The sequence below is a fragment of the Meles meles genome, chromosome 1 (genome assembly GCF_922984935.1).
Source record: "Meles meles chromosome 1, mMelMel3.1 paternal haplotype, whole genome shotgun sequence".
NCBI lineage: Eukaryota > Metazoa > Chordata > Mammalia > Carnivora > Mustelidae > Meles > Meles meles.
Window position 1 is genome coordinate 153,248,560 of NC_060066.1, and position 27,156 is coordinate 153,275,715.

The 27,156-nt window shown below is 36.2% G+C and overlaps 1 protein-coding gene and 1 pseudogene across 1 annotated transcript in view; one reads left to right on the forward strand and one right to left on the reverse strand.

The window, feature by feature from the left end:
• Positions 1–1,239: 1,239 nt before the first annotated feature.
• MSH4 (mutS homolog 4) overlaps positions 1,240–27,156 on the reverse strand; it is a 101,242-nt gene continuing 75,325 nt past the window's right edge. Inside the window, exons 13-20 of the mRNA XM_046023996.1 lie at positions 26,157–26,260; positions 25,007–25,131; positions 23,117–23,317; positions 19,537–19,655; positions 18,038–18,166; positions 9,064–9,238; positions 7,615–7,703; positions 1,240–1,431 (exon numbers count right to left, since the gene is read on the reverse strand). Coding sequence (XP_045879952.1) covers positions 1,240–1,431; positions 7,615–7,703; positions 9,064–9,238; positions 18,038–18,166; positions 19,537–19,655; positions 23,117–23,317; positions 25,007–25,131; positions 26,157–26,260 — 1,134 coding nt within the window. The remainder of the gene's footprint in view (positions 1,432–7,614; positions 7,704–9,063; positions 9,239–18,037; positions 18,167–19,536; positions 19,656–23,116; positions 23,318–25,006; positions 25,132–26,156; positions 26,261–27,156) is intronic.
• Positions 13,279–15,399, forward strand: LOC123953591 (annotated as a pseudogene).

The window sequence follows — 27,156 nt, forward strand, 5'->3', positions numbered from 1 at the left end:
CACCAATTTACAGTCACATTTCAAAACATGTAATTTAAATTATACTTTTTCGATATATCTATTACTTAGAATTTAATAAAGTAAAAAATACTAGATTTTACAAAATACAAATACATTAACAAAAAAATAGGGCCCTAACCAGTCTGTGAATATATTTTTTAGCCAAATTAGTATGAATTCTGCAGTTTATTGAATGTATGTCCTGAGTTCCAGATACTTAATTGTCCAAGAAAAGAATAACTTCCCCATTTTGGGCCTTTGTGCTAAGATTATATAAATAAGTCATCTAATGAGATGGAATTGTAGAAATAAAGTATTTGAGAAGACAATAGCCCTGCTCTTTACAGTTACTGACCAACCGATTATCTTCCCCTCTCCCCCCTTTTTTTTTGGTCCATTTATGAAACAAGAATGACCTTCGGGTAAGCTCTGAAATGATGGTGTAGATAGACATGCCTATGGAAAAACAGTTCTATAAAATGCTTCCTGAGGCAAATGAATCAATATTACCTTTTTGCTGCTTTGGTTACTCACCTAATAAAGATGGCCAAAACTGAAACTTGGAAAAGAGGTTGGTGAGTAGAAAATGGAATGCCTTATATTTGGAAAACTGAAAGGGTGAGTGATGGCAACTCCCCCTTCCAAAAACATTCTCTGCATTACAAAATATCTATTTGTTTATTTTCACCCTTTAGAACTATACTCAATGTCAAAAAAAAAAATACTTTAAAACTTCCAATATCATTTTAACAAACTCCTTAAGTATCCAGTGTTGGAATTTGGGGGTACTAATTAAGCAATTATTGAGCCATAGGGTCTTATTGCTTCAAAAGAGAGTGTAAAATAACTCACGTAAGTTTCCAGACTGGAAAAAAAGAAAAAGGTTGTTTTTTTCTTTTCCAAAAACTAAGGCATTTACAATAACATTTTAAACCATAACTTAGTATAAATACACTTAAGACTTAATAACATGAATTTTCATAAATGAGAAAAACTGTTGTTTTACTGACATTTTCTAACATAAAAAAGTCCTTTCAATGCTTTTCATATTTTAAGTTATAACAAATATTTTCTTATATACAATAGATAGATGATAATTCTGAGGTTAGTATAATGTAATGTAATTTTCCATTAAGATATAAAATTAAGCAAATATTTTCTTTTGCTCTTAGGAAAAATAAATCCTAGTTTCCCTATATTAACATATATTATTTGACTTGTACATGATATAAGTTGTTACTATTCTTCAGTCTTTCCTGAAACTTGTTCAGCCCTGGAAAAATCTGTTTCATACTTCTTTTTGAGATTACTTAAATACATTCGTAAACTGTCTGGATCCAACTGAGAGTTTCGAGCAGTTTGAACAAGCCTAGTAGCTAGATGGTACACAGCTCTCTGTCTTTCCATCTCAGGGGTACTTCTTTGGTTTTGCTGTTATTGAAAAAATATAGATAAAGATTAAAACATGATAGTATGACTTTGTTTTAAAATTTTGGCAATTTTCTCTTTCCTTTCATAGAAATACAGAACTCAAAGGTAACTAATTCCTTTGGATACATCAATTCCATTCAACTAGCAAAGAACATACCAGAAAAAATAAAGAAATGTTGTTTTGAAAGAATAAAATTTTTCATGAGTATTTACTTTATCATGGATTCCTATATTCTTGAAAAATCACTTTTCAATGAAAAAGATCTGCTAAATAGGTCAAATTTCTCACTCAACATAATTGCTCATTGCTATTCAGTATTCATTTTAAATGTCACCCAAGAGTACTACTCTGCTATCTCATACTTTAATTCCCCAAAGATAAAACTGGTAGACAGAATGGGTCAACAGTCAATTCCTTGTCCCTCCGAGAGATTTAATGTATAGAAACTGCTAGAGTCTAAGACAATATATTGCCTGAGGAGTAGATTACATTTTGAAAATAAGTGCTATAAATAGCTACTTGAAATTATGCCAATTCTTAACAATCTATAGTTAGGATGTCCAAGAAATAATGTTTAAAAGGGGAATTTTCTAATATTTTAGAAGGCCTTTAGATAGTTAGTCTTTGAATTACTACTCAAGGGGATGGGAGTACAGCTGGAAAATTCTTCATTCACCCTGTTTCCTGAGCTAGATAGGAATTACCATTTTTAGTCTTAACTGTTAATGTAAAGCTAGTGAGTTTCCCTTTACTAAGGGAAATAATATCTCTCCAACTCTTTCTCAATAGAAAGCAATTCAAGATATTTTTCTTCTCTCACTGTAAGTAAAATGAATCCAACTCCATGAAGTAAAATAAGATTATCATCTATCTATTTGATACATTGAATGATCAACTATCAGTTTATTATCTAAATAATACACATTTACTGAATATCTATTATCATCTATATTCCAGGCCCCCAACCTTGTGCTTATGTCTACTGGGGATACAAAGATGTCTATCTGACATGCCACTGGAACTCAAGAGGCTCAAAGAAAGAGACACATTAGTATAGTGAAAGAGACATATTCATAAGCAGCTGATTTAGGTAATTATGATAAGTCTCAGGAGAAAGATTCAAAGGTTAGAGGAAGGAGAATTCATTCCCAGCTCAGGTCAAGAAAAGCTTAAGTAGGATGAAATATTTGGAATGACTCTTGATGGACAGAAGAACAGAGAAGTAAGGGCATTCTGGATGGAGGAAACAGCAAGAACAGACACATTAGAAATCCTGGTACACAGGTCAAAATGATGAAATGACAAGTAATTCAATGTGGCAGAAATGCAGGTTTTAGTTAAATTGAGAAATGTTATCTAAGGTTGGGGTAGTAAACAAAGGGAGATCATAAAGCAGTAGTTAACAAACTTCAGTGCGTTTAAGAATCATCTGAAGAGGGGCGCCTGGGTGGCTCAGTGGATTGAGCCGCTGCCTTCGGCTCAGGTCATGATCTCAGGGTCCTGGGATCGAGCCCTGGGATCGAGCCCCGCATCGGGCTCTCTGCTCCGCGGGGAGCCTGCTTCCTCCTCTCTCTCTGCCTGCATCTCTGCCTGCCTCTCTGCCTACTTGTGATCTCTCTCTCTGTCAAATAAATAAATAAAATCTTTAAAAAAAAATCATCTGAAGACTGGTTAAAAATGTAAATTCCTAAGCCACAGGAATTCCTCAAAAATTTAGGATGGTCCCTGGCTAAGGAGTTTTACTTTAATTTCGTAAGAAACAACCAAAAGTTTCTGAACAGAAAAACATGATAAAAGTCATGCTTAGGCGATAATCTGGCATACGTATATATGATGGATTGAAAAAGAGAATCTACTGCATAGTGTTAATGAGAGGTGATTAAGAAGGATTCAAAGATGATTATAATGGGTCGCTGAGAAATTTAGGAGCAAAATAATGAGTTTTTTTTCATATTATAAATTTAATTTTGGTCTTATTAAAGAATGAAAACATAAACTGAGATTTCAAGAAGAAATACAAAGAAAAATATATGGATTCAAAGTAAAAAAGAAGTGAAAATGAAAGCTGAGAAATGGATGAGCTCGCCAAGAATACAGTTTCAAACACAGAAGGAAGGGCAAAATCTTAGGGAAACTTCCATTTAATAAGTGGAATGATAAAAAGCACTGGTAAAATACACAAAAATAAATTCAAAATGGATGAAAGACCTAAATGTGAGACAGGAAACTATCAAAATCCTAGAGAAGAACACAGGCAGCAGTCTCTTTGACCTCGGCTGCAGCAACTTCTTGCTGGATATGTTTTCAAAGGCAAGGAAAACAAAGGCAAAAATGAGCTATTGGGACTTCATTAAGATAAAAAGCTTCTGCACAGCAAAGGAAACAATCAAAACTAAAAGGCAGCCTACAGAATGGGAGAAGGTATCTGCTAATAACATATCTGATAATGGGTTAGTATCCAAAATCTATAAAGAACTTATTAAACTCAACACATAAAAAACAAGTAATACAGTTAAGAAATGGGCAGAAGACATGAGATAGACATTTCTCCAAAGACGACATCCAGATGGTTAACAGACACATAAAAAGACTCATCATTAAGGAAACACAAATCAAAACCACGAGATACCACCTCACACTTGTCAGAATGGCTAAAATTAACAACACAGGAAACAACAGACATTAGTGAGGATGAAGAGAAAGGGGAACCCTCTTGCACTGTTGGTGGGAATGCAAACTGGTGCAGTCACTCTAGAAAACGGTATGGAGCTTCCTCAAAAAGTTAAAAATAGGGGCGCCTGGGTGGCTCAGTGGGTTAAGCCGCTGCCTTCGGCTCAGGTCATGATCTCGGGATCCTGGGATCGAGTCCCGCATTGGGCTCTCTGCTTAGCGGGGAGCCTGCTTCCCCCCCTCTCTCTCTGCCTGCCTCTCTATCTACTTGTGACCTCTGTCTGTCAAAAAAAAAAAAAAAAAAAAGTTAAAAATAGAACTACCCAGTGGCCCAGGAATTACACTAGTAGGTATTTACCCAAAGGATACAAAAATACAGATTTGAAGGGTTATGTGCATTATCAACAATAGCCAACTATGGAAAGAGCTCAGATGTCTATCAACAGATGAACAGATAAAGATGAGGTGTGGTATATATATACAATGGAATATTACTCAGCCAAAAATGAAATCTTGCCATTTGCAACAGATAGATGGATGGAGCTAGAGTATATTATGCTAAAGCAAAATAAATCAGTCAGAGAAAGACAAATACAATATGATTTCACTCATTTGTGGAATTTAAGAACGAAAGCAGAGGAATATATAGCAGGGAGGGAAAAAAGAGAGAGAAGGAAACAAACCATAGGGACTATTCACAATAGAGTAAAAACTGACAGTTGATAGAGGGTAGGGAGGGTGGGCTAGATCGGTGATGGGTATTAGGAGGGTGTTTGTTGTGATGAGCACTGGATATTGTAAATAAGTGATGAATCACTGAATTCTACTCCTGAAACCAATATCGCACTGTATAATTAACTAGAATTTAAATAAAAATTGAAGAACAAAAAAAGCACTGGTAAAAAAAGAAAAAAAAGGGTAATTGGAGGTAGGAAATTCCAGGAGAGGACCATTTCACAGTAGCCAAGACAGAAAAGAATTATGAAAAGGACAAGAAGAGTAGTATGAAACACCACAGAGACACCAGGGAAGATGAGAAGTGGAAAAAAAAAGGGGGGGGCCATAAGAGTTAATCATTAGTTGGTATTTTACAAAGAAAGTTTCAGTGGCACGATGACAAGATCTAGTTCACAAGTGGAAAACGGAAGAAGTAAATCGTTATTATAATCTCTTAAGAAGTTGGCAGTAAAAAAAAAAAATATCTTTTGAGAAGTAAGGTAATAAAGAAGGATTTCTTAGGAAAAACCTAAGCATATTCATAGGAAAAGGAAAAGCCAGTGAACAAACACTAAGGATGCAAAGAGAAGAAGGGGAACATATGATACCTGGCTGGCTCAGTTGGTAGAACATATGGCTCTTGATCTCAGGACTGTAAGCTCAAGCCCCATGTTTAGTATAGAAATTACTTTTAAGAAATCTTTTTAAAAAAATGGGGCACCTCACTGGCTCAGTCAGTAGAACATGTGACTATTGCTCTCAGGATTGTGAGTTTGAGCCCCATGTTGGGTATAGAAATTATTTAAAAATAAAATCTTTAAAAAGAGAGAGAGAAGAAAGAAATCTGATGAAGCTATATTTTATTGGATATGGAAAGAAGGTGGAAAAGTTAGCCTTGAATAAATTGAAAGATAATCTTTTTCTCTGAGATAGAAAAGAAGAGAACTGGGTGAAAAACAGTTATTCCAAAATAGAGTTTTCAAGGATTCATCAAGATAACTTCAGGTGTCTCAAAAAATATAGGAAGTGAATTTTCTGTAGAGTGAGGACATTGAGGGTGAAGTTTGGGAAGAGTAGAAATGTTTTGAGAGTTAAAGAAACTATACAGAACAATAAAAGGGGAAAAAACTATCCAATAAAATATTTGACTAAAGGTAGAATATATCAATTTGCTGTAGATAAGATTAGTTTGTCAGAATATAGTTTGAGAATCATTATCAGGAAAACCAAAGCCTAGAAGGCAACTCAAGAAGGCTTGACGTAATTGGAATCTTGCAAGATGAAGACTAAGGAACTAGGTTATGAGAGATTCTTCAGAAGCCAACACTGCCAAAATTGTTGAAGAGATTCAAATGGAGGATTAGGTAAGCAAAGTGATGAAGATAGTCTAGAAGCTCAAGAGACTAAAGGGATACAATAAAAATTAAAAGCAGGTTAAGAGAGAAAGACAAAGGAAACTGTTACTACTGAAGAAAATTTCATAATGCACATAGCTTAGTTTACTGAACACACTGTATTCTTAAAACATAAAGCAAACTGATATTAAAAAAAAGATTTCCAAATTTTGAGTCAATAGATGTGAGCTCAATAGCAAAACACTTAACCTCTGTGAACCTCAGTTGCAAAAACATGAGTAAAAGAAACAGCTTATTAATCTTATACTAGAAAGACCTAACTGCTTCATGAAGAGTCAGGAGGCTTATATATAATGGATAAGAGTCTTAAATACTATTCTAAAAGATGCTAAAGTGGGGCACCTGGGTGGCTCAGTGGGTTAAAGCCTCTGCCTTTGGCTCAGGTCACGATCCCAGAGTCCTGGGATCGAGCCCCACTTTGGGCTCTCCGCTCAGCCGGGAGCCTGCTTCTCCCTCTCCCTCTGCCTGCCTCTCTGCCTGCTTGAGATCTCTGTCTGTCAAATAAATAAATAAAATCTTAAAAAAAAGATGCTAAAGTGTGGTGCATAGTAATTTTTATTTTTTATTTTTATTTATTTTTTAGAGAGAACAAGTATGAGTGGGGGTTGGGGGAGAGGGAGAGAGAGAATCTTAAGCAGGCTCTACACCCAGTGCAGAGCCCAACTTAGGGCTTAATCTCACGACTCTGAGATCATGACCTGAGCCAAAATCAAGAGTCAGACACTTAACTGAGTGAGCCACCCAAGCAACCTGTGATTTTTATTTTTTTCGTTTATTTTTTTTTTCGTTTTTTTTTTTATTAACATATAATGTATTATTTGTTTCAGGGGTACAGGTCTGTGATTCATCAGAGTGATTTTTATTTTTAATGCTTACTTTATATAGACTTATTTTTTCATCAAGTTAGTGTTGCAGTAAGTATTATAGGAACTGAACTGTTTAACTTTTGTCTACTAACTTACTGGTTGATTTGTTGGGAAAGGTTGAAATAGACCAAACCAAAAAAATTCTGAGAAGTCAAAAAAAGATTTGCCTTATTTAGAATTGGGTTTTTAGGGGCTTGAGTGGCTCAGTCAGTTAAGTGGCTGCCTTTGACTCAGGTCATGATCCCAGAGTCCTGGGATTGAGCCCCACATCGGGATCCCTGCTCAGTGGAGACCCTGCTTCTCTGTCTCTCCCTGCCTGCTGCTCTCTGCCTACTTATGCTCTCTATCTCTGTCAAATAAATAAATAAAATCTTTTTTTAAAATTAGGTTTTATTTTAAATGTTTTAATCATTAATATTATTATATACTTAGGTACAACACCATTATAATAATGTACACTAAAAGTATTTTCCTGAACTGGAAAACCAATTCTTATTGCTAAAAAGTCTCTTACCAAAATTTGTCTCGTAATTTGAGTTGTGATTTCTTTGGCATCCAAGACAATTGATGATGGGAGTGATGACACCTCTGCAGCTTTTAATCCTAAAATTATAGACAATGGGCTTCACTGTTGTTATAGAAGGTATTACGTTTATTTTAAGCAGTAATAATCTTTTCTTCACAGATTTAAACTTCCATCCTACAGGCATTTATGAAGAACTTAGCCATTCTCAAAATTAAGTTTTCCAAAGTTCTGGACGACAATTTACCAATCATAGGATTTAATTAGTTGTCCAAGATGTATGACAAGTTAGAATATCAATTACCTCTCAACATATATCTGAGACAGGAAAACATGATAGGGAAAAGAAAAGGGGTAACCAGAAAACTGAATAAAAACAATGAAATTCCAACTACAAATGCAGTTGGTTAATAGAAGGTCAAAGAGTATGAGCTTTGCAAGGGAGGAGAGATAACCCTAGTCACAGAGATAGCCCTAGAGCTGAATATTCATTTGTCTAGCAGATCATTGAGAGAGGGATTTCTCACAAGATATAACTATAGATGACCATTCTTCATGCAATTCAAAGTACTACCTAGTATTCTCATGTTTCCTGAGCCTAATTTTGTTGTATAAATGCCACATAGGCTTTCTACTGTGTGTTAACAGTTTATTGTATGTACTACTTTAGAGGCAATAAAAACAACGCTAGCACATTTACTGAGAAGTTACTAATTGCTAGGTACTATATTTAACAGATGTTTGATAATTCATTTAATCTTCATAAGCCCTACATATATGGAAAATTATCCCCATGTAATAGATGAAATTAAAGCTTATAAAAATAGAGTATCTGATACGAATTAAGTTATGCAGTTGATTCCTCATTTCAAATAGCAAAACAAAGATGCTTCCCGCCCCATAGAGGGTCACATTCATAGCTAAAATTATTTTAGGAAATTTATATTTATGGATCAATTTAAATATTTCTGAATCCATGAGATTTTACACGTCATATACTGATTTAGGTAGAAAATATCTAATCAAGTTTACAAGCATCATATAGTTTGGTAATACACTCCCTTTTAAGACTTTAGATGATCAAGTTCCCTACATCTGAAGAAAACAGATGTTACTGAAAAAGTGTATAACAAATATACAATTTTCAATTCATTTATAACTTGCAAATATAAGCTAAATTACACTTTCCTCAGAATAGAAACTAATACTTCTGGGACTTTAATGTGTTGTAATTCTACATAAGTACTAATTAATATAAATTTAAACTTAATATACATAAAATGTGAGCTTGACATAGAAAATACAGTCTTAGAGCATAAACACTCAAAAGAATGACAGGAAAAGTTGCTTAGATTAAGAGCCAAGTAAAGGGGAAAAGAATTATGAGAATATGTAGTGTTTCAATAGATATTATATAGATTTAATTTCCATATGCAATACCATAATTTTTTTCTTCTGTGAGTCCCTTACAAAGTTTGTAGGTATACAAAATTGCTTCTTGATTCCTTGAAGTGTTCTTCACATGCTGAACTTCAAAATGCATGTTTTCTACATTAGGATACAGGACCTCTATATGACATAGTTCCAGGAAATGCGTAGCAAACAATGTAAATGCCTAGAATATATAGCAATGAATGTATTTTTAAAGTGAACTAGAAAAAAAATTAGTTTTATTTTCCAGGTAGCTTGGCAAAAGTGTAGGAATGAAACTAATACTGGTCAATTCATTTCAAAATGTTTTGCAGATTTATATTCAATGAAAGAGACATTTTATTATGTTTACACATCACAAATATGTTATATTACAAAAAAGAGAACAAATTTAAAAATAAAATCCTAAAAAAATCTGAAGATATTCAAAAGATGAGACTTACCAGAAATAAAGCTGCTAAGTGAGGTAATCATTTATTAGAAAAGTAATCTACAAATAAAATCATAACATTTTCTCAACTTTTAAAAAACTTTAAAAGTAGCTTCCCTCCATATAACTATTTTTTGGAAAGTGGAATCAATGGTTTGTCTTAGGTATTCGAAATCACAAAGATTTTTAGGTTTTAGATTTGCACTGTGTTTAGGTTAGATACGTAAAAGGAAGAAAGAAAAGGTGGAGAATAATGCTTAGGACAATGATTCTCAAACTTTAGTTTTAGCTCCCTGGGGAGCTTGTTAAAGATGCAAATTCTTGGTACTTATTGTAATATGGAGTCCCAGAAAACTCCATTTTCCAGAAGTATTTTAGGTGATATTGATGCAGATGGTTCAAGTGACATGACCAGCACATGATTTCCAGTCCTGAGTTACTAAACTAGAGATTTGCATAATTGGTTATGTTTTAAGATACTACCAGAAAAAAAAACTATAAAGATGTGATTGGTGGAAAAAGAAAGTCTTAAGACATTAAAAAGAAAATATTTGGGCTGGCAAATGGCATCAACCATTAAGGGGGTGTGGCAAGAGGTACAGGACAGAAAAATGAAAAAACTCAACTACTTAATAAATCAAAAGGGATATAAAACCAAATTTATAAAGCAACAGAAAAAATTCAGAAATTCAGTAAACTAGTAAGGACTATGTTCATAATAACATTAATGTCCTCAAAATTTATGTATCAAACAAAACTATTACACTCTACCACTAGAAATAGAGTCATTAGTATCTTTAATCAGATTAGAGGTGAGGTGGGGGCACCATGGGACAGGGACCTAAACACTAAGAGGACGCCAGTGGCTATAGGCTTTATGATGGGCTATGCAGTGGGCATGGCAGCTGGGGTGCTCTTGGGTCCTTTTTTTTTGCTCAGGATTGGAATGTGGGGTTGGGAGCTGATGGGTGGCATCAGGAAAACCATAATACAGAGTGGTGGCATCTTTAGCATATTCACGGCCATTAGGATGGGCATCCAATACTAATTAGGGCCATAGTTGCCCACTATATCTACCCCTTCCCATTAGTCCCAACCCATGTACTATAATAAAAAAAGTCTTTGAGTTAAATAATAAAAATAAAGTAAATCTAATCAGATTAAAGAGTCAATTCCAGAAACCCCAGAAACGATTCAGAAAACTAACTGTTAAAATTCTGTTGCTCGGGGCGCCTGGGTGGCTCAGTGGGTTAAATCCTCTGCCTTTCGCTCAGGTCATGATCCCAGGGTCCTGGGATCAAGCCCCGCATTGGGCTCTCTGCTTGGCAGGGAGCCTGCTTCCTCCTCTCTCTCTCTCTCTCTATGCCTGCCTCTCTCCCTACTTGTGATCTCTATCTGTCAAATAAATAAATAAAATCTTTAAAAAAAAAATTCTGTTGCTCTATGGACAGCCACATGCAGAAAAATGAAACTGAACCATTTCCTTACAGCACACACGAAAATAGACTCAAAATGGATGAAGGATCTCAATGTGAGAAAGGAATCCATCAAAATCCTTGGGGAAAACACAGGCAGCAACCTCTTCAACCTCAGCCACAGCAACTTCTTCCTAGGAACGTCGCCAAAGGCAAGGGAAGCAGGGCAAAAATGAACTACTGGGACTTCATAAAGATCAAAAGCTTTTGCACAGCAAAGTAAATAATCAAAAAAAAACCAAAAGACAACTGACAGAATGGGAGAAGATATTTGCAAACGACATATCAGATAAAGGGCTAGTATCCAAAATCTATTGAGAACTTATCAAACTCTACAACCAAAGAACAAATAATCCAATCAAGAAATGGGCAGAAGGGGGCGCCTGGGTGGCTCAGTGGGTTAAAGCCTCTGCCTTTGGCTCTGGTCATTATCCCAGGGTCCTGGGATCTAGCCCTGCATCGGCTCTCTGCTCAGCAGCGAGCCTGTTTCCTCCTCTCTCTCTCTGCCTACTTCTGATCTCTCTCTGTCAAATAAATAAAATCTTAAAAAAAAGAAAAAGAAATGGGCAGAGGACATGAACAGACATTTCTGCAAAGAAGACATCCAGATGGCCAACAGACACATGAAAAAAGTGCTCCACATCACTCGGCATCAGGGAAATACAAATCAAAATCACAATGAGATACCACCTCACACCAGTCAGAATGGCTAAAATTAATAAGTCAGGAAATGACAGATGCTGGTGAGGATGCGGAGAAAGGGGAACCCTCCTGCACTGTTGGTGGGAATGCAAGCTGGTGCAACCACTCTGGAAAACAGCATGGAGGTTCCTCAAAAAGTTGAAAATAGAGCTACCCTATGACCCAGCAAGTGCACTACTAAAGATACAAATGGAGTGATCTGAAGGGGCATGTGCACCAGAATGTTTATAGCAGCAATGTCCACAATAGCCAAACTATGGAAAGAACCTAGATGTCCATCAATAGATGAATGGATAAAGATGATGTGGTATATATATACAATGGAATACTATGCAGCCATCAAAAGAAATGAAATCTTGCCATTTGTGACGACGTGGATGGAACTAGAGGGTATTATGCTTAGTGAAATAAGTCAATCAGAGAAAGACAACTATCATATGATCTCCCTGATATGAGGAAGTGGAGATGCAACGTGGGGGGTTTGGGGGTAGGAAAAGAATAAATGAAACAAGATAGGATCAGGAGGGAGACAAACCATAAGAGACTCTTAATCTCACAAAACAAATTGAGGGTTGCCGGGGGGTGGGGGGCAGGTAGGGAGAGGGTGGTGGGGTTATGGACATTGGGGAGGGTATGTGCTATGGTGAGTGCTGTGAAGTATATAAACCTGGCGATTCACAGACCTGTACTCCTGGGGCTAATAATACATTATATGTTCATTAAAATTTTTTTAAAAATTATTTTAAAAAATTCTGTTGCTCTAGAACCACTCTCAATACCAAAATCTGTAATAGTCAGTCTTCTCCAAAGAAATAAAATACTGTGTGTGTGTGTGTGTGTGTGTGTGTGTGTGTAGAGAGAGAGAGAAGGAGAGAGAGATTAATTATTAGGAGTTGGTTCGTATGATTATGGAGACTTAAGAATCCCCAGATCTGCAATCAGCAAGCTGGAGACCCAGGAGAGCTGGTGCTATAGTTCCAGTCTGAGTCTTTAAGACCTGGGAACTGGAGAGCAAATGGTATAGTTCCAGTCCAAATGCTGGTAGGCTCAAGATCCAGAAACAGCTGATGTTTCAATTCTACTCCAAAGGCAGGTAAAATGATTCTAGATTGAAGGCAGTCAGATAGGAAGTAACCCTCTCACTCCCAGGAAGGTCAGCCTTTTTGTTTTATTCAGGTAATCAACTGGGCTCCACGCAAAACTGATTGGATGGGAGGAGCTAGAAGTCATGGTGGTAGAACAGATGAGAGCCAGGGTGCCTATGCACACATGAGCACTTATCTGGTGTGTTCAGGCCCACTACAGTAAGTGGGGGAGGAGATGCGGCATTGGCCACACCCTTCTGGCAGGGTGGCCCTGGCAATGAGCTGAAAGGCAGGCCCTGATTCGGGCTCTAGGCCACCAGTCCTGGGCCTCCACTACGACTGCATCACTGCAGAAGCAGGTAGGCCTACCAGCCCCCTAGTGGGCAACTAGAGAAGGCACCTGACCCTGACCCTAAAGACATACCCCTTGCCCTCCCTCTCCTTGGTGCTGTACCTACTCCCAGATTGTCCAGTGGCCAGTTCCCTTACCTCCCAGGTCCCAGGCTTTAATTCCCAAACATACAGTATACTAACAGAGGATCCTATTACCACTTATCTTTCTCCCCCAGTCCTAGGATATGATCTGTAAACTCAGGTTTGAAGTCAGAGAAAACTGTGATTATCAATGGCACTGTAAGAGAGGTGAAGTATGTTAGAAAACAATCACAGACTATGTGGTTTACACAGAATCAGCCAGAGTCTGGATTACTGGGGAAGCATGAGGCCACTGGGCCATGTGTGAGGCATATTTGTTATCTCTGACCAAGGGGCAGTTTGAAATTCAATATATACCATGGCTGAGGTGGACAGCTTTTGTAGAGTTATTTTCTGATATATCTGATGCTTTGGAAAGCTTTGAATCTCCTGCTAGTTCTTTTAGCTTAATGAAACTGACAGCATATCTACAACAAGCTTCAGGTGATATATTTTTACTGAACAGGAAGTAATGTCCCCCCTTTAAGAGAGAGAGGGCATGCAGCGGGGTGTGTTGGGCGGGGGGAAGTAGGGGCAGAGGGAAAGGGAGAGAATTCTAAGCAGACTCTGCCCTGAGTGCAGAGCCCCATGCGGGGCTCTATCCCAGACCTTAAGATCATGACCTGAGCCAAAATCAAGGTAGATGCTCAACGAAACAGGTATCCCAAGAAACCCCCTTTTAAGAGATCTGCTTGCATCTGAGGAGCTTCCTGATACACAGCAGATATACTACGAGTCTTCATTGGATCCCCACGTGGACTCAATCTACATAACATCTTGTGGCATGGGTTTGTGTCCCCTCAAGAAATCCCTCCAAACTACTGTGTAGTAATGACACTGTCGACAGCAAGATTGGGTCAGCTGCTGAAGAGTTACCTGCAACAAACTAAACTTGCACTGGCACCCTGACCTTTCCTAGCTCTTACAAACCTGGAGGATTTGACTGTTTTTCCTGCCGCTACTTCTTGAGGTACTTTCAGTAATAGAAGAAGTGATGAAGAAATACACTGTTATATTAAAAGTCCTCTTCCTATACTGATTAGTCACATGAATCAAGTTCAAGCTACACAGCTTTGCCAACTGTGCCATATTGTTATTGACACAGCTAGAGACAAGACTTAGGAGAGTTTTGCCATTAACAAATGTCCGCAAAGACTTCTGACTGCTGAGTCAACAGCTCTTTATACCACCTGTGAGGAAATACTGGCAAAACATTTGAATGATGGTAAAAATGAAATTCTTGCAACAGAATTTCTTTGGGATTTCCTGAATCATCGGGAGAGTCTCCATAAAATAGGTCATTTAAGCCATGGGGAAATCAACTTATCCAAATTTCCAAAAGAAGCAACAAATCAATTGCTTGCATCTTCCATTGTTCTTTTACTCATTCATTCATCTTCACTGATGAAGATCCATTATCAAGGTTTAAGGAAAAGGCAGTAATCATTAGTTGGTCTTACAGGCTAGAGTGTTTCCTTCCATCCAGTTTCTCAGCTTAAAAAAAATGTGCTAAGCTGTGAGAAGTGCATCATAAGCATTTGGCCTCTCCTGCCTTTGCCTGAAGAAGCTGGGAAGCAGCCAGATTAGAAGGAATTCTGAAACAAATGCCTACAGCTCTTTAATTACAAAAATCATGTACGAGTTGCATTACCATAAGTCTGAGAATTACTGTGCTGCTAGTGACTTCGACAGTCTTCCTGCTGAGAAGTGGCCCAAGTAATCTGTGAACTCTGTGGCACCCCCATCCTAACTCTTTTCAGTTCTAGAACCATTCTGGAAGTGCTCATCATGCTTTGAAACATCAGCACACACTGCACACCATGTCCAGCCAAGTTACTCCCTCCACGGAACTGAGACATCAGTAGTGAGTAGAAAGAAGGTTGTGCTCCAGGCAAAAGAAGTAATATTAAGCTTCTCTATCCTGTGCTTTGCCCAATTTTATCGCTGATTGAAACATTCATGTGGTTCATGGGAAAAATTCCTAAGAGTATCTAAAGTTCCTAAAGCTGTTCTTGCAGTACATGGAGAACCTGGTGGCTTACACCAGCCAACAGAAGAACAAATGGAACAAAACTATCAATCTTACATGAACAGCCCTATTGAAAATTTGACCTTTAGTGAGAAGAAACAAATGTTAATACATTTAGCCAAGAAATCCACAAGTAAAGGTGTCTTATGAAAATACTTAGTAAGTCAAGAACGTTTTTGGCTACATCAAAATCCCAGGCTGAATAGGCTTTACCAACATGGAAATTGAAAATCCAATGGCAGGGTGGATTCCAAGGTCTGTTTGACTAAGGATCAAGTTCTGTTTCTCGATAGCCTTCTCATTTGCTGTTCCTGAGTTTGTGTGAACCTCTGGTTGCGTGCCCTCCTGGAACCAAGTGGCCACAGCAGCTTGGTCCCTCCACCATGACACAGTGTCCAGATCAGGGGGAACTTTTTACCCAGTTGTCGCCCAGAAAGCTCTTGGAAACCGTCACTGTGGCCAGGACCCTCCTCCTATACTCACTGGCCAGGCTGGGTAGGTATCCACTCCTGAGCCATCACTGAGGCACGAAGAAAGAGCTTGAGTCAGTCTGGCCTCATCCCTGGAGCTGAGAATGAGGTTGGATGATCCAGATCCCATGGGACAGAGCTGAAGAGGAACAGCTCCTGGAAGGTATGGTGGTCAGATGTGGTACCAGGCAGCAGGTTTGCTGGTCCGTTTGTAGCCAGGAAAACAGGAGCCCTGGCATGTGTCTGGGTATGGAGGGTTTTGTAAAGGAGCAGGGAGAGCTGGCGGAGCAAGGGTCAGGGTTGCAGATACCCCAGTACACCTCAGAGAGCCAAAATCTGCAATTCTCAAGAGCTCACTAGGCCACTGCAATTGTCTGGAACAGCTGGAAAGCCCCTGACATATCTCCCAGGGAGCAGCAGCATAGCCAGAAGCTCTCAGGAATCCCTCTGAGGTTGTCCTGGGCCCCAGGTCTGTGTATGCTCTAGGCTGCACACAGTGAATTACAGCCCCTTCTCCACCTTCCAAACCTCCCTGGCAGGTTCTATCCCACAGCTCTCCAAGGAAGGCCATTCACCATATGTGTTTCTGGCTTCTCTGCTGTCAGAGAATAGTGCCAAGGAGACCTCAAAGGGAAGGGGTGGTTCTGGGAATGACAGACATTCTAGCTCATTCTATCCATTACTTTGCCAACTCAACACACACCGCCCCCTTTTAAACTAAACTCTTATGCAAAAACAGAGAACAAGCTTTTGCCCCTGTGATATAGACTTCTCTCGTGCAAGTGTAGACCCCAGTTCTCATATGCTGTGTTTCTGCTCCTGGGACATTTTCTTTTGCAGTGTCTCCTTTGCACTCTAACTTAAATGATGATTTATAGGATTAACTACTCTTAACCCCCCTTATGTTAGAGCTGGAATGGAACAGAGGAAATAAAAAGAACTGATATTTACCAAGACCATGAAAAAAGCAAACAAAAAACATACAAAAACACTGACTGGATGGGACCCACTCACCCTAGGGAGGGTCTACCAGTTGAAACACAAATCTCATTCAGAAACTCTGATAGATACACCCAAAATCTTACTTGACAAAATGTCCAGTACTCTGTAGTACAGTCAGGCTGACATACAAAATTAACCATCACAGACACTAATTAGATTTTAATCCTAACACTTAATATATATATCTTATTTTTATGAGAAATTCTGATCAACTGATGCAGATCAACTGACATAGATTTCACTATTACAAAGACTAATGTTATCTCTTAATATTACTTTTGATTTATCACATATCTATCACAAAAATAAGATTTTTCTCATTCTTTATAATAAATCATTATGGACTGTCACTTAAGGTAAAGAAGATCATCTTAGGGATATTTCAAGGTACTTTTTTAAAAAGATTTTATTTATTTATTTGACAGACAGAGATCACAAGTAGGGAGAGAGGCAGGCAGAGAGAAAATGGGGAAGCAGGCTCCCTGCTGAGCAGAGAGCCCAATGTGGGGCTCAATCCCAGGACCCTATTTCAAAGTACTTTAAATACGGAAACATTTTTTAAATTTTTTCACACCTGAATATATTCTGAGAGATTATCTAAAAAGATATTTTACAAATCAGCTTAATAAAACAGCAAAAATCATAGTCTCTTTTACTCGACCTGTGAAAACCTGTTCTCTTTAAAGGAATGACTCTTAGGTGGGTAAGAAAAATAATTTTCCACAAAGTGACCTTAGATGCCTAGTTTTTCACTTCATGTTGTAACATCATAGTCAATGTTATTATCCATGGAGACAATTATTGAAATGCTTTCATGTTTTGCCTTTTAATTTGATTAAATTAAAGCCAAGTGACTAGTCTTGATAATATTTGTATTTCTTGATTTCCTCCTTTACCTGTCTACACGGCTATCATACCAGCTATTCCTGCAACTAACAAAAATACAAATACTATGGTATACTTTTATTACCTAAAATTGTTTAAAGAGCTGTTTGTAGGTGCCAATAAAATCCAATCATGATAAATATTTAAAGGATACATGAAGGGAGCACCTGGGTAGCTCAGTTAGTTGAGCACTAGACTCTTGGTTTCCACTTAGGTCATGATCTCACAGTTGTGAAATCAAGCCCCATATATAAGTTCTGTGCTCAGTGGGGGGTCTGCAGGAAATTTCTCTCTCCCTTTCCCTTTCCCTCTGCCTTTCCTCCTGCTCAGAGGTGTGTGAGCTCTCTCTTGCTCTCTCTCTCTCAAATACATAAATCTTTTTTTAAAAAGGGCTCAAAATTAATACACTTAAAAGAAACAGAGAAGAATACCTTTAAGCTCAGCAGATATTCACAGACAGCATAACAAATGCCAATACCTTCTTCTGTATTAGTACCTCTGCCAAGTTCATCAATTAATATGAGTGATTTGTTATTAGCATTATGTAGAATGTAAGCTATCTGAAAAATATAATTTTAATATTATTCATTGTAACCAAACAGCTGTCACTACCAACTTAAAAAATGAGGAAAAATCCAGTCTCTTAATTACTTCATCTGAAACTTATTTTTATAAAGCTATCCAGCTGAGTAGAAACTAGCACATGGCTTTTCTTTTAAGAAGTCTCATGACTAATAATTTCAATAGAACAGCTGATATGTATGTAACAGACACATGTATATGCATATGAGACAACAAAGAGTAAATAACCATTATCTAAAATATTAATGTTTTAGATACAGTGAAATAAAACTAAGCAATGAATTAAATGTTTCAATAATGCACAACGATTGTCATTTTCTTCTCCACAAAAGACTAATCAATTGTCATATTATACTCAAAACTATTTCTCAAGTTTATTTTAACATCTCGATAGCCAGTAAAGAAAGAAAAATTGAGGAAAAAGTATCCAAGTACATTGATTCCTATTTAAACAAGTAAATATAAATCCATACTCAACAAAGACCAAGACCTTAATTGACAGAAATGTCCTTCTCCACTGAAGAGTATTAACTTTTTTCTCAAAAATTATAATTACACCCGTTATGTACTGACACAATAGTAAATTTCATGGCTTTTTACCTTTCTATATGACTAAGCTTCTTGAGAGCTGGGGCCATTTAAAAATATACCTTGAGCACCTAGTACATTGCTATATTCTCCCACAGCTACCCCAGTACACCTCAGAGAGCCAAAATCTGCAATACATACCAAATAATTATGTAAAAGTCACATATGGTAGCACAAATAATAACTATTCTCCCCCTTTTACAAAAAGTTATCCAACTCTACAGTGACCCATTAATTCCTACCTACTGAAGACAGCCCAAGAGCTATATTCAATACATTTAGTCCTTCAAGTCTATTTGATATTTGTTCAGATCAGAAAAAGGTGATGACACATACTTTGTTATACAAAGTGAAGACTCCAAAGGGGCACACAAGAGGACGATTTTTAAAAGCATTCTAACACAGTGATCTATTATTTTAAAATCAAACCTAACAGGAACAATAGATAAAATGCAACGGTCCTGAACAGGTCATTGTTTTCTGAAAGTCTTTTATATATCCCATACAAAAACATGAAAGCATGTTTTTTTGTTCAATAATACTACCTTTTTCCTTAAAACTGTATTTCTCAATAAAACCATCTCTTCCATTTCCACATAAGAAAGAAATTAGAAGCTGTCTTTGACTGCCCTCTGGCTCTTCTAGAGGAACATAAGCACATCTGCATGTTTTAGTATAAGGATATTTTCTTACGTAATAATTGACCATTAGTGGAGGAATTTAACGTGTATTTTACATAAGGAAAGTTTAGTTTGGGTACCTCTTTCATTTCCTTCATGAATGTTGATGAATTTGTTTCAATGTCATCATCAGTACTGATTCTTGTAAAAATCTGTTCAGCAATTCTAAAGGAAGAATATTCTGCTGGAACATATGATCCTGTAAAATATAAGGTCAATGTAAACTGAAATGCTTTTATAAAATATAACTACTAATATTTTGTACTTTTCACCAACTTGGATTATTTATTAGCCTTGCTAAGGATTACATAGGTGAAAGATCACTGGATATACAGACAACATGGCACCAGCTCTGTCACTATCATATATCCTTGGGCAGTAATTAGATTCTCCCAGTCTCATCTTTCTCACATATAAATGGAAATACTTGACTTTACTATTGTACAAAGTTATCTGAAGTTCAAGTAAGACAGTATAAATCCAAGTACATTAGAAAGATTTACTATAAACTTCACAAAAATGTTAAATAATATGGTTAGATAAAAACTCAAAATAGGAAAATTTGAAGGAAATGCTTATGAAGCTCAAGTTGATAAAAACTGTTACAGAATGATATTTTAGGAAATATCTATTAGAAATGTGTAGAAAATGTGCTATGGTGAGTGCTGTGAAGTGTGTAAACATGGCGATTCACAGACCTGTACCCTTGGGGCTAATAATACATTATATGTTTATAAAAAATTTTAAAAAATATTAAAAAAAAGAAATGTGTAGAAATACTCAGAATTAGAATGAAAGCAAAACTCTGAATTTTTTTAAAAGGTGAGTTTTCATCTCTGAGGATTTTTCTGCTTGAGAAGTTATCATACTAAATAATCTAAAATATTCACCTTTTGAAAGCAAATCAATCTGATTAATACAACTATCTCTATATGGAATGGGACATAAAAGGCATTCTAAAATCATAAGGATAAAAATATACAAAGAGTTGAATGGGAAAATTCATATAGAACAAAATGGTGAAATAATGGGAATAAAGGAAACAAACCCCTGATTATTCCAGGATTTAAAACCAAGATAAGGATGAAGAGTAGCATCAACATCTAATGAAACAGCAGGAAAAGAAAGCAAAAGTCAGGATAATGTTAACAAAAATAAAAGTAACAATAATAGCAATAGTAACCTCACAAGCAGATCTCTTTAAATACAACTTTCTCACAGGATTTCTAGAAGGATTAAATGGGAAAATAAATGTGAAAGTACCAAGGAGAGGATATAGCATATATGGTTTGTGCTTTTTCTTTAGTTCATTTGTATCTACCACCACCAAAAAGGCCCTCTGACATTTTTAAATCTAAAAATTATTACAGAAGCACCCTCCCACCCCCGCCACACACACACTGATATTTTGCTTCTGGTCTGGCTCTCCTCTAACAATATATCAGCCAGAATGATCTATGTGAAAGGCAAATACAATCATGTGATTCTCTTACTTAAATTTCAACAGCTCCCTCCAGATTTCTGGATAAAGTTTATATCTCTTCAGTGAAGTACCTAAGGCCCTTCATGATCTGGCTTTTGCTCATGTCTCTGGCTTCAGACACTGCTCTACAAAGGAATCTGGACTTCTTGTATTTCCGTGGGCACATCACACTGGGGTTTTTTTTGGTTTGTCTTTGTTTGTTTTTGCTTTAGAATATGTTCTTACAGACTCTTAATGTCACAAAACAAACTGAAAGCGGCCGGGGGGGAGGGGCATAGGGAGAAGGTGGTGGAGTTATGGACATTGGGGAGGGTATGTGCTATGGTGAGTGCTGTGAAGTGTGTAAACATGGCGATTCATAGACCTGCACCCCTGGGGCTAATAATACATTATATGTTTATTAAAATTTTTTTTAATTAAAAAAAAAAGAATATGTTCTTACCTCTGCCTAGAAAATCTCCTTCTTTTCTATACCCTTCCCTACATTCATAGTATTTTATATACATTATCTCAATCATTTTTTAAAAAAGATTTCACTTATTTCTTTATTTGACAGAGAGAGACACACAGTGAGAAAGGGAGGAGCAGGCTTCCTGCTGAACAGGGAGCCAGATGTGGCTTGATGTGGGGCTTGATCCCAAGACCCTGGGATCATGACCTGAGACAAAGGGCAACTTATCTCATTGTCTTTACAACAATTCTTAGAATTGGGTACTATTATAATTTTCATTTACAGATAAGAACACCAAGGAAGTTATTTGCCTTCGATCACAGAGCTAGTAACTAGATGAACAGGGTTTAGCTCCAAAGCCTACGGTCTTAATTTCCATGCCTTTCAAATTCTACTGTTTCCTTTATGATCACATTATATGAGATACTGTATATACTTTTAGGTATTTTAAAGGTTTAATATGAGTGACAAGAGAAGTAGAATAATTTTCTTCGAATATTTGAGGGGCTATTATCAAAAGAGATTAGATTATTCTGTGATGCACAGAAGATTAAAAATTACGACTATTGAGCAGAAGTTATAGAAAGTCAGATTTCACGTCAGTATAATGAATGCTCTAACAATTACAGATGTCCAACAACTGCATAGCTTGTTTTTTTTTTAAAGGACAGAGCTTCTCATAACTATTAAAATAGAAATAAGATTATTATCACATATGAATCAGTTTCTTTATTAGAGGAGGGAAATTAGAAGTCCTTTTCATTCCAATACAACTATAAACCCAATAAAATAGTTACTCTTCACCCATTCACCTTTGATTTTCTTTCCCAGTAGTAAGGGTAAATCTGCACTGTATCACCTATATTATTATTGTTGTATTCCACTTACAATTTATAACATTAGGCCAGGGTTTCTCAACCACCACAGTACTAACAACTTGGGCTAGATAATCTTTCTTACATATGTCAGGGGGAGGAGTAATGTCTTGTGCATTGTAGGATGTTCAGCAACATCTCTGGACTGTATACTTCCCTCGGCATTAAGAATCAAAAATGTCTCCAGACATTGCCAAGTTTGGGGGCCAGGAGTGCAGTGGGGGAGGAACCAAAATCATCCCTGGTTGAGAACCACTGCATTAGAACAAATCATCTCATTTCTGATTCATAGAGTTCTCAAGGAAACCTTCTTTTCAGAGCTAGGTTATACCCCTACACCAAGAAATACATGACATTGTGGTGCCAATGTCAGCTATTTCAGTGTGTATGTATGCATACATAATGTGTATCAATTACTGTGCCCGAGTTACTGGTAGCCCTTAAATTAAGTAAAAGATGTTTCTTTCCCCAATGTTATAATTTGGAAAAATCTTAAATGAGTTATTAAAGGCAGCAACTTATTCTACTTATTTTACTTTTTCTCACAACAAAATTTGGTTTTGAATCAGAAATAAAGATATGATTCAGTTTAGTAATAACTGATACAACATTAACAGTTATAGTAAGGTAGTGTTTACTTCTGTTACATCCTATAAAATTTTTAGTACAATGCAATCCAAATTGGATGGAGCTTAATCTACCAAATAGTAAAATTTATGATCTACATAATAGACACTATTATATTTTTAGGTAAGAAAACCTAATTAAGTCACCTGGATCTAAAATACTAGGCACAAAGCATTTTAAATGGGAAACAGAATTGCTAAGTATGAAGTAAAGCCATAACTTACCGATCTGGGCCATAATCTGACAAAGGGCAATCTGTTTTAAATATGTGGATTTCCCACTCATATTAGGTCCAGTTATGATCAAAAAATTACTTCCTTCTGTAATATAAGTATTGTTGGCGATAGGTTTTTCCACAGATATTTTTTCAAGAATGGGATGCCATCCCTGTTTGATTGCTAAAGTATCAGTAAATTCTGGCCGAACTAAATAAAAAAATAACAGTTTCATAAGATTAATTAATATATTTAATGGTCTGTGTGGTGTGTATGTGTTATTTTACTAGGGTCAATCAATTTGGGACAAAGTATTAAAGTACTATTTTATCTTAAATCTCTACCAAAATTCCTCTAGATTGTAACTGGCGCATTCTAATCACCATCACAACTTTTATTCACTTCCAGGGAACCCTAGGATTTAGTTCTTTGTCATTGTCCTGAGTTTAAAATGGTCTGTGTAACATTTCCAGAATTATATAGATTAAAAAGAGTCAACTAGCCATTGATAATACTTTTTTTTAAAGGTTTTATTTATTTATTTGACATATAGAGAGAGAAAGAATGGGCATAAGCAGGGGGAGCAGAAGAAGGAGAAGCAGGCTTCCTTCCAAGCAGGGAGCCCAATGTGGGGGCTTGATCCCAGGACTCTGGGATGAATGACCTGAGCTGAAGGCAGCCGTTTAACTGACTGAGCCACCCAGGCACCCTGATAATACTTTTTTTTTGAGAGAAAGAGAGAGAGTGTGAGGTGGGGGTGGGGGTGGGCAGAAGGAGAATCTCAAGCAGACTCCCCACTAATTGTGGAGCCCAACATGGGACTCAATTTTATGACCACAGGATCATGGTCTGAGCTGAAATCAAGAGTCAGATGCTTAACAACTGAACCACCCAGGCATCCTGATAATACTTTTAAAGTAACAATTAATTACCAGTACTACAAAATTGTACATTTACTTAATTCCCATCTTAGACTTTTTTTCAAATTCAGCATACTTAGCTTTTCAAGTGATGTATGGATATAAAGTAGAACCAAATGTAAATATAATTTTATGTCCAGAAACTTACAGAAATTTTGTCTAAAAAGAATACCCAGATGATAGGCAAAATGGACACAAAATAAATTATTAATGTATAGAAATAAATAAAGATCAGGTTTCTATGACTACTTTCCATGGTAAAGGGAGGAAGACAGGGCATGGGGACAAGGAAACACTAAAATCCTATATGCTTCTAAAAAAAAAAACAAACCCTATATACTTCTAGAAGAAATACATGGATAAACTCAAAAGCATTCATTATAAGAGAGGTTGGTTAGAAAATAATTTTTAAACTACTTTAAAAGTATTTTTAACACCAGAAGTTATTATTTATAAGCTTGGAGTTTCAGGATAATCCCTCTCAAATTAAAATGGGTAACATCAAATATCTTAATAGCTAAGAAAACTATTAAAAATATATGATATAATCCCTGATCTTAAGATGCTCACATCTAAGGAGCTAGTTTAGAAAATGTTCACTTGGAGATTCATTTCTCTCATCTGCTTCTGTCACACTGCTTCTCAGGAGTCTTCAGATTTGAACTTCATCAATTTGGATCAATGTTATTTCCACTAAGGAGGAAGATTTTCAGTCTTTCCTATTTGGGGAAACTTTAAAGTTTCTTGCAGTATTTTCTTTCTCATTTGTCAATTTCTCAGTAAACAATTTTCTTACTTTTAAAATAAATTTTAAGAGTAATTTTACTTCTTCTACTTTAAGTCTTAGTCCAAGACCATAGGCAAGAGACTATATTTCAGGTAAAAAAAATGTAAAGCATTCATAATTGTTATATAAAATTGCTTGGATGGAATACAAATTTCAGTGTGCAACATATTTATTCCAAAGAAAGTAACTTACCATAGTCAGAAAGAGTGCAGGCATGAGCAAATGAGAGCAGCATATCCAGCATTGACACAGTATCAGATAGTTTATATAAGCAATGAATATGTTCATAAATCTCACTAAGCAGTTTGCACACTATCCTGAAAGTATACATTTGGAAGTCAGGTATTGATTTTAAAGAGGGACATACAATACAATTGTAAAACAATATCAAATGTATTGCCTCAGGTAAAATACCATTCACAGTTCAGTTGTATTCATTCCACAGGTAAATCTATTGTTCTTTTGCCTCATTTTAGAGATTAGGAAATTGAAGTTCCTTGAGTTCAAGGAATTTGTAGCAAGAATGCATCTTCTGGTATGTTAACATCATGTTTTAGAAATGACTGCTGTTATTACATACTAATAAAATTAATTTTCGTTAATAAAATTATTTTATAGGTCAAAGAAGACCTCAATATATTTCAACAGACCCCACCTGCTAATTATTTTGTGTTTTTTGTAAATGTTAAATTCAACATAAAAGTTACTATATTCTTTCATAACACATACACACACACACCCTAACAACATAATTATTTAAGCTTTTATGTAGCAGAGGTGTTACTCTGTGACATAATATAAAAGGTTTTCCATGGAACACCTGGCTGGCTCTGTTGGTAGAATACGTGGCTCTTGGTCCGGTTATGAGTTCAAGAGAAAGAGTGTAGAGATTACTTTAAAAAAAAAACAACAAAAAAATCCAAAAAACACAAATCTTAACGGGTGCCTGGGTGGCTCAGCTGGTTAAGCATCTGACTCTTGAAGCTAGCTCAAGGTCTTGGTTTTTCCCTTATGAGGAGAAATATGTTCCCCAAACCTATTATATCTCATAATCTCTGTGGTCTATGCCCTGAAATTGTTTTGAAAGTCCAACATTTGTCTTTATCATCTCAGCTCATTGATTATGAATGATCATTTTTTATTTTGCTAGGCCCTCCCTCACCTCACCCATGAATGATCTATTCTTATTTCCAGCTGTACTGCTACTGTTTCATGATCAGCAAGACTGGCACTATCGTAATTATATATATATATGTATACATATATACATATACATACACGTATATAAACGAAGTTCAGGGCTTGCATACCATAAGAAATGAATAACTGAATGAAGCCTTACATATAAGTCATATGATAGATTTCTCTCAAAGATTCTTGACATCTTTCATTCATTTTAATTAAGTCTGCTGATGTAAAGGTGTAAGAACTTTTCACTTTAGATATCTGCTAGGAAATTAATAAACAAAATTAAAAAACCATCAAGATGTGTGTACACTCCTATAAAATAAAACGTACAGATTTTAAACAGTATAGATATTTAGGTTAATTAATTTTGGAGATAAAGCATCACAAATAAAATCTCAAATAATGTCTGCAAAAAAGAAAAGGACACTTCTAAAGTTAAAGCACTTAAAGTTAACCTACAGTATTTTGGCACAACTATTTGAAGAGGTCTTAAAATAGCTCTGTAGAAATGTCAGACAGTACACCTTATTACCCAGTAATAGGCAAGACAGATATCAGTAATTTTCACTCCATCTCTGACCCATCTTAGCCCTTGCTCCATATCTGAACCTCACTCAATTTCTAATCCCATTACCATATCTCAACTGATTCTTTGCTTTTTCCATGTCCCATTACCTGTTAATCAGTGTGTATTTAAAAACCCTAAAAGTTAAATGGTTTGTTTTTGTCAGAAGGTACCCCCTGAGAGCAGAGAAAACAAAATTAGAGTGGGTTAGACTCTTCCCAATTGGTATATCATGAAGACTTGAGTATGTATTTAAGAAAAAATATTTTCCTGGTTCAAAGGTATGGCAATATTGGATTTTAAAAAGTTAGAAGATTTCTTTATTTCAGGATTTTTAAACCTTTAATAGGCAAATGTGCATTAAGAACTACCTAACACAGGAGATGGTACAATATTTTCCAAATTCCTTTGATCAAAAATATCTTTTGGACTTTTTTTATTTCCTTTTTTTTATACATACCAAGCTTCCAGAACTGTGAGATGCACTGTTTGATGTTTTCCCCCCAAAATAAAAAAAATTAGAAGTTTCTAACTCACTCTTACATTAGTATAACTGTTAGGCAGACAGAAGTAGGAAAGCAATATACAG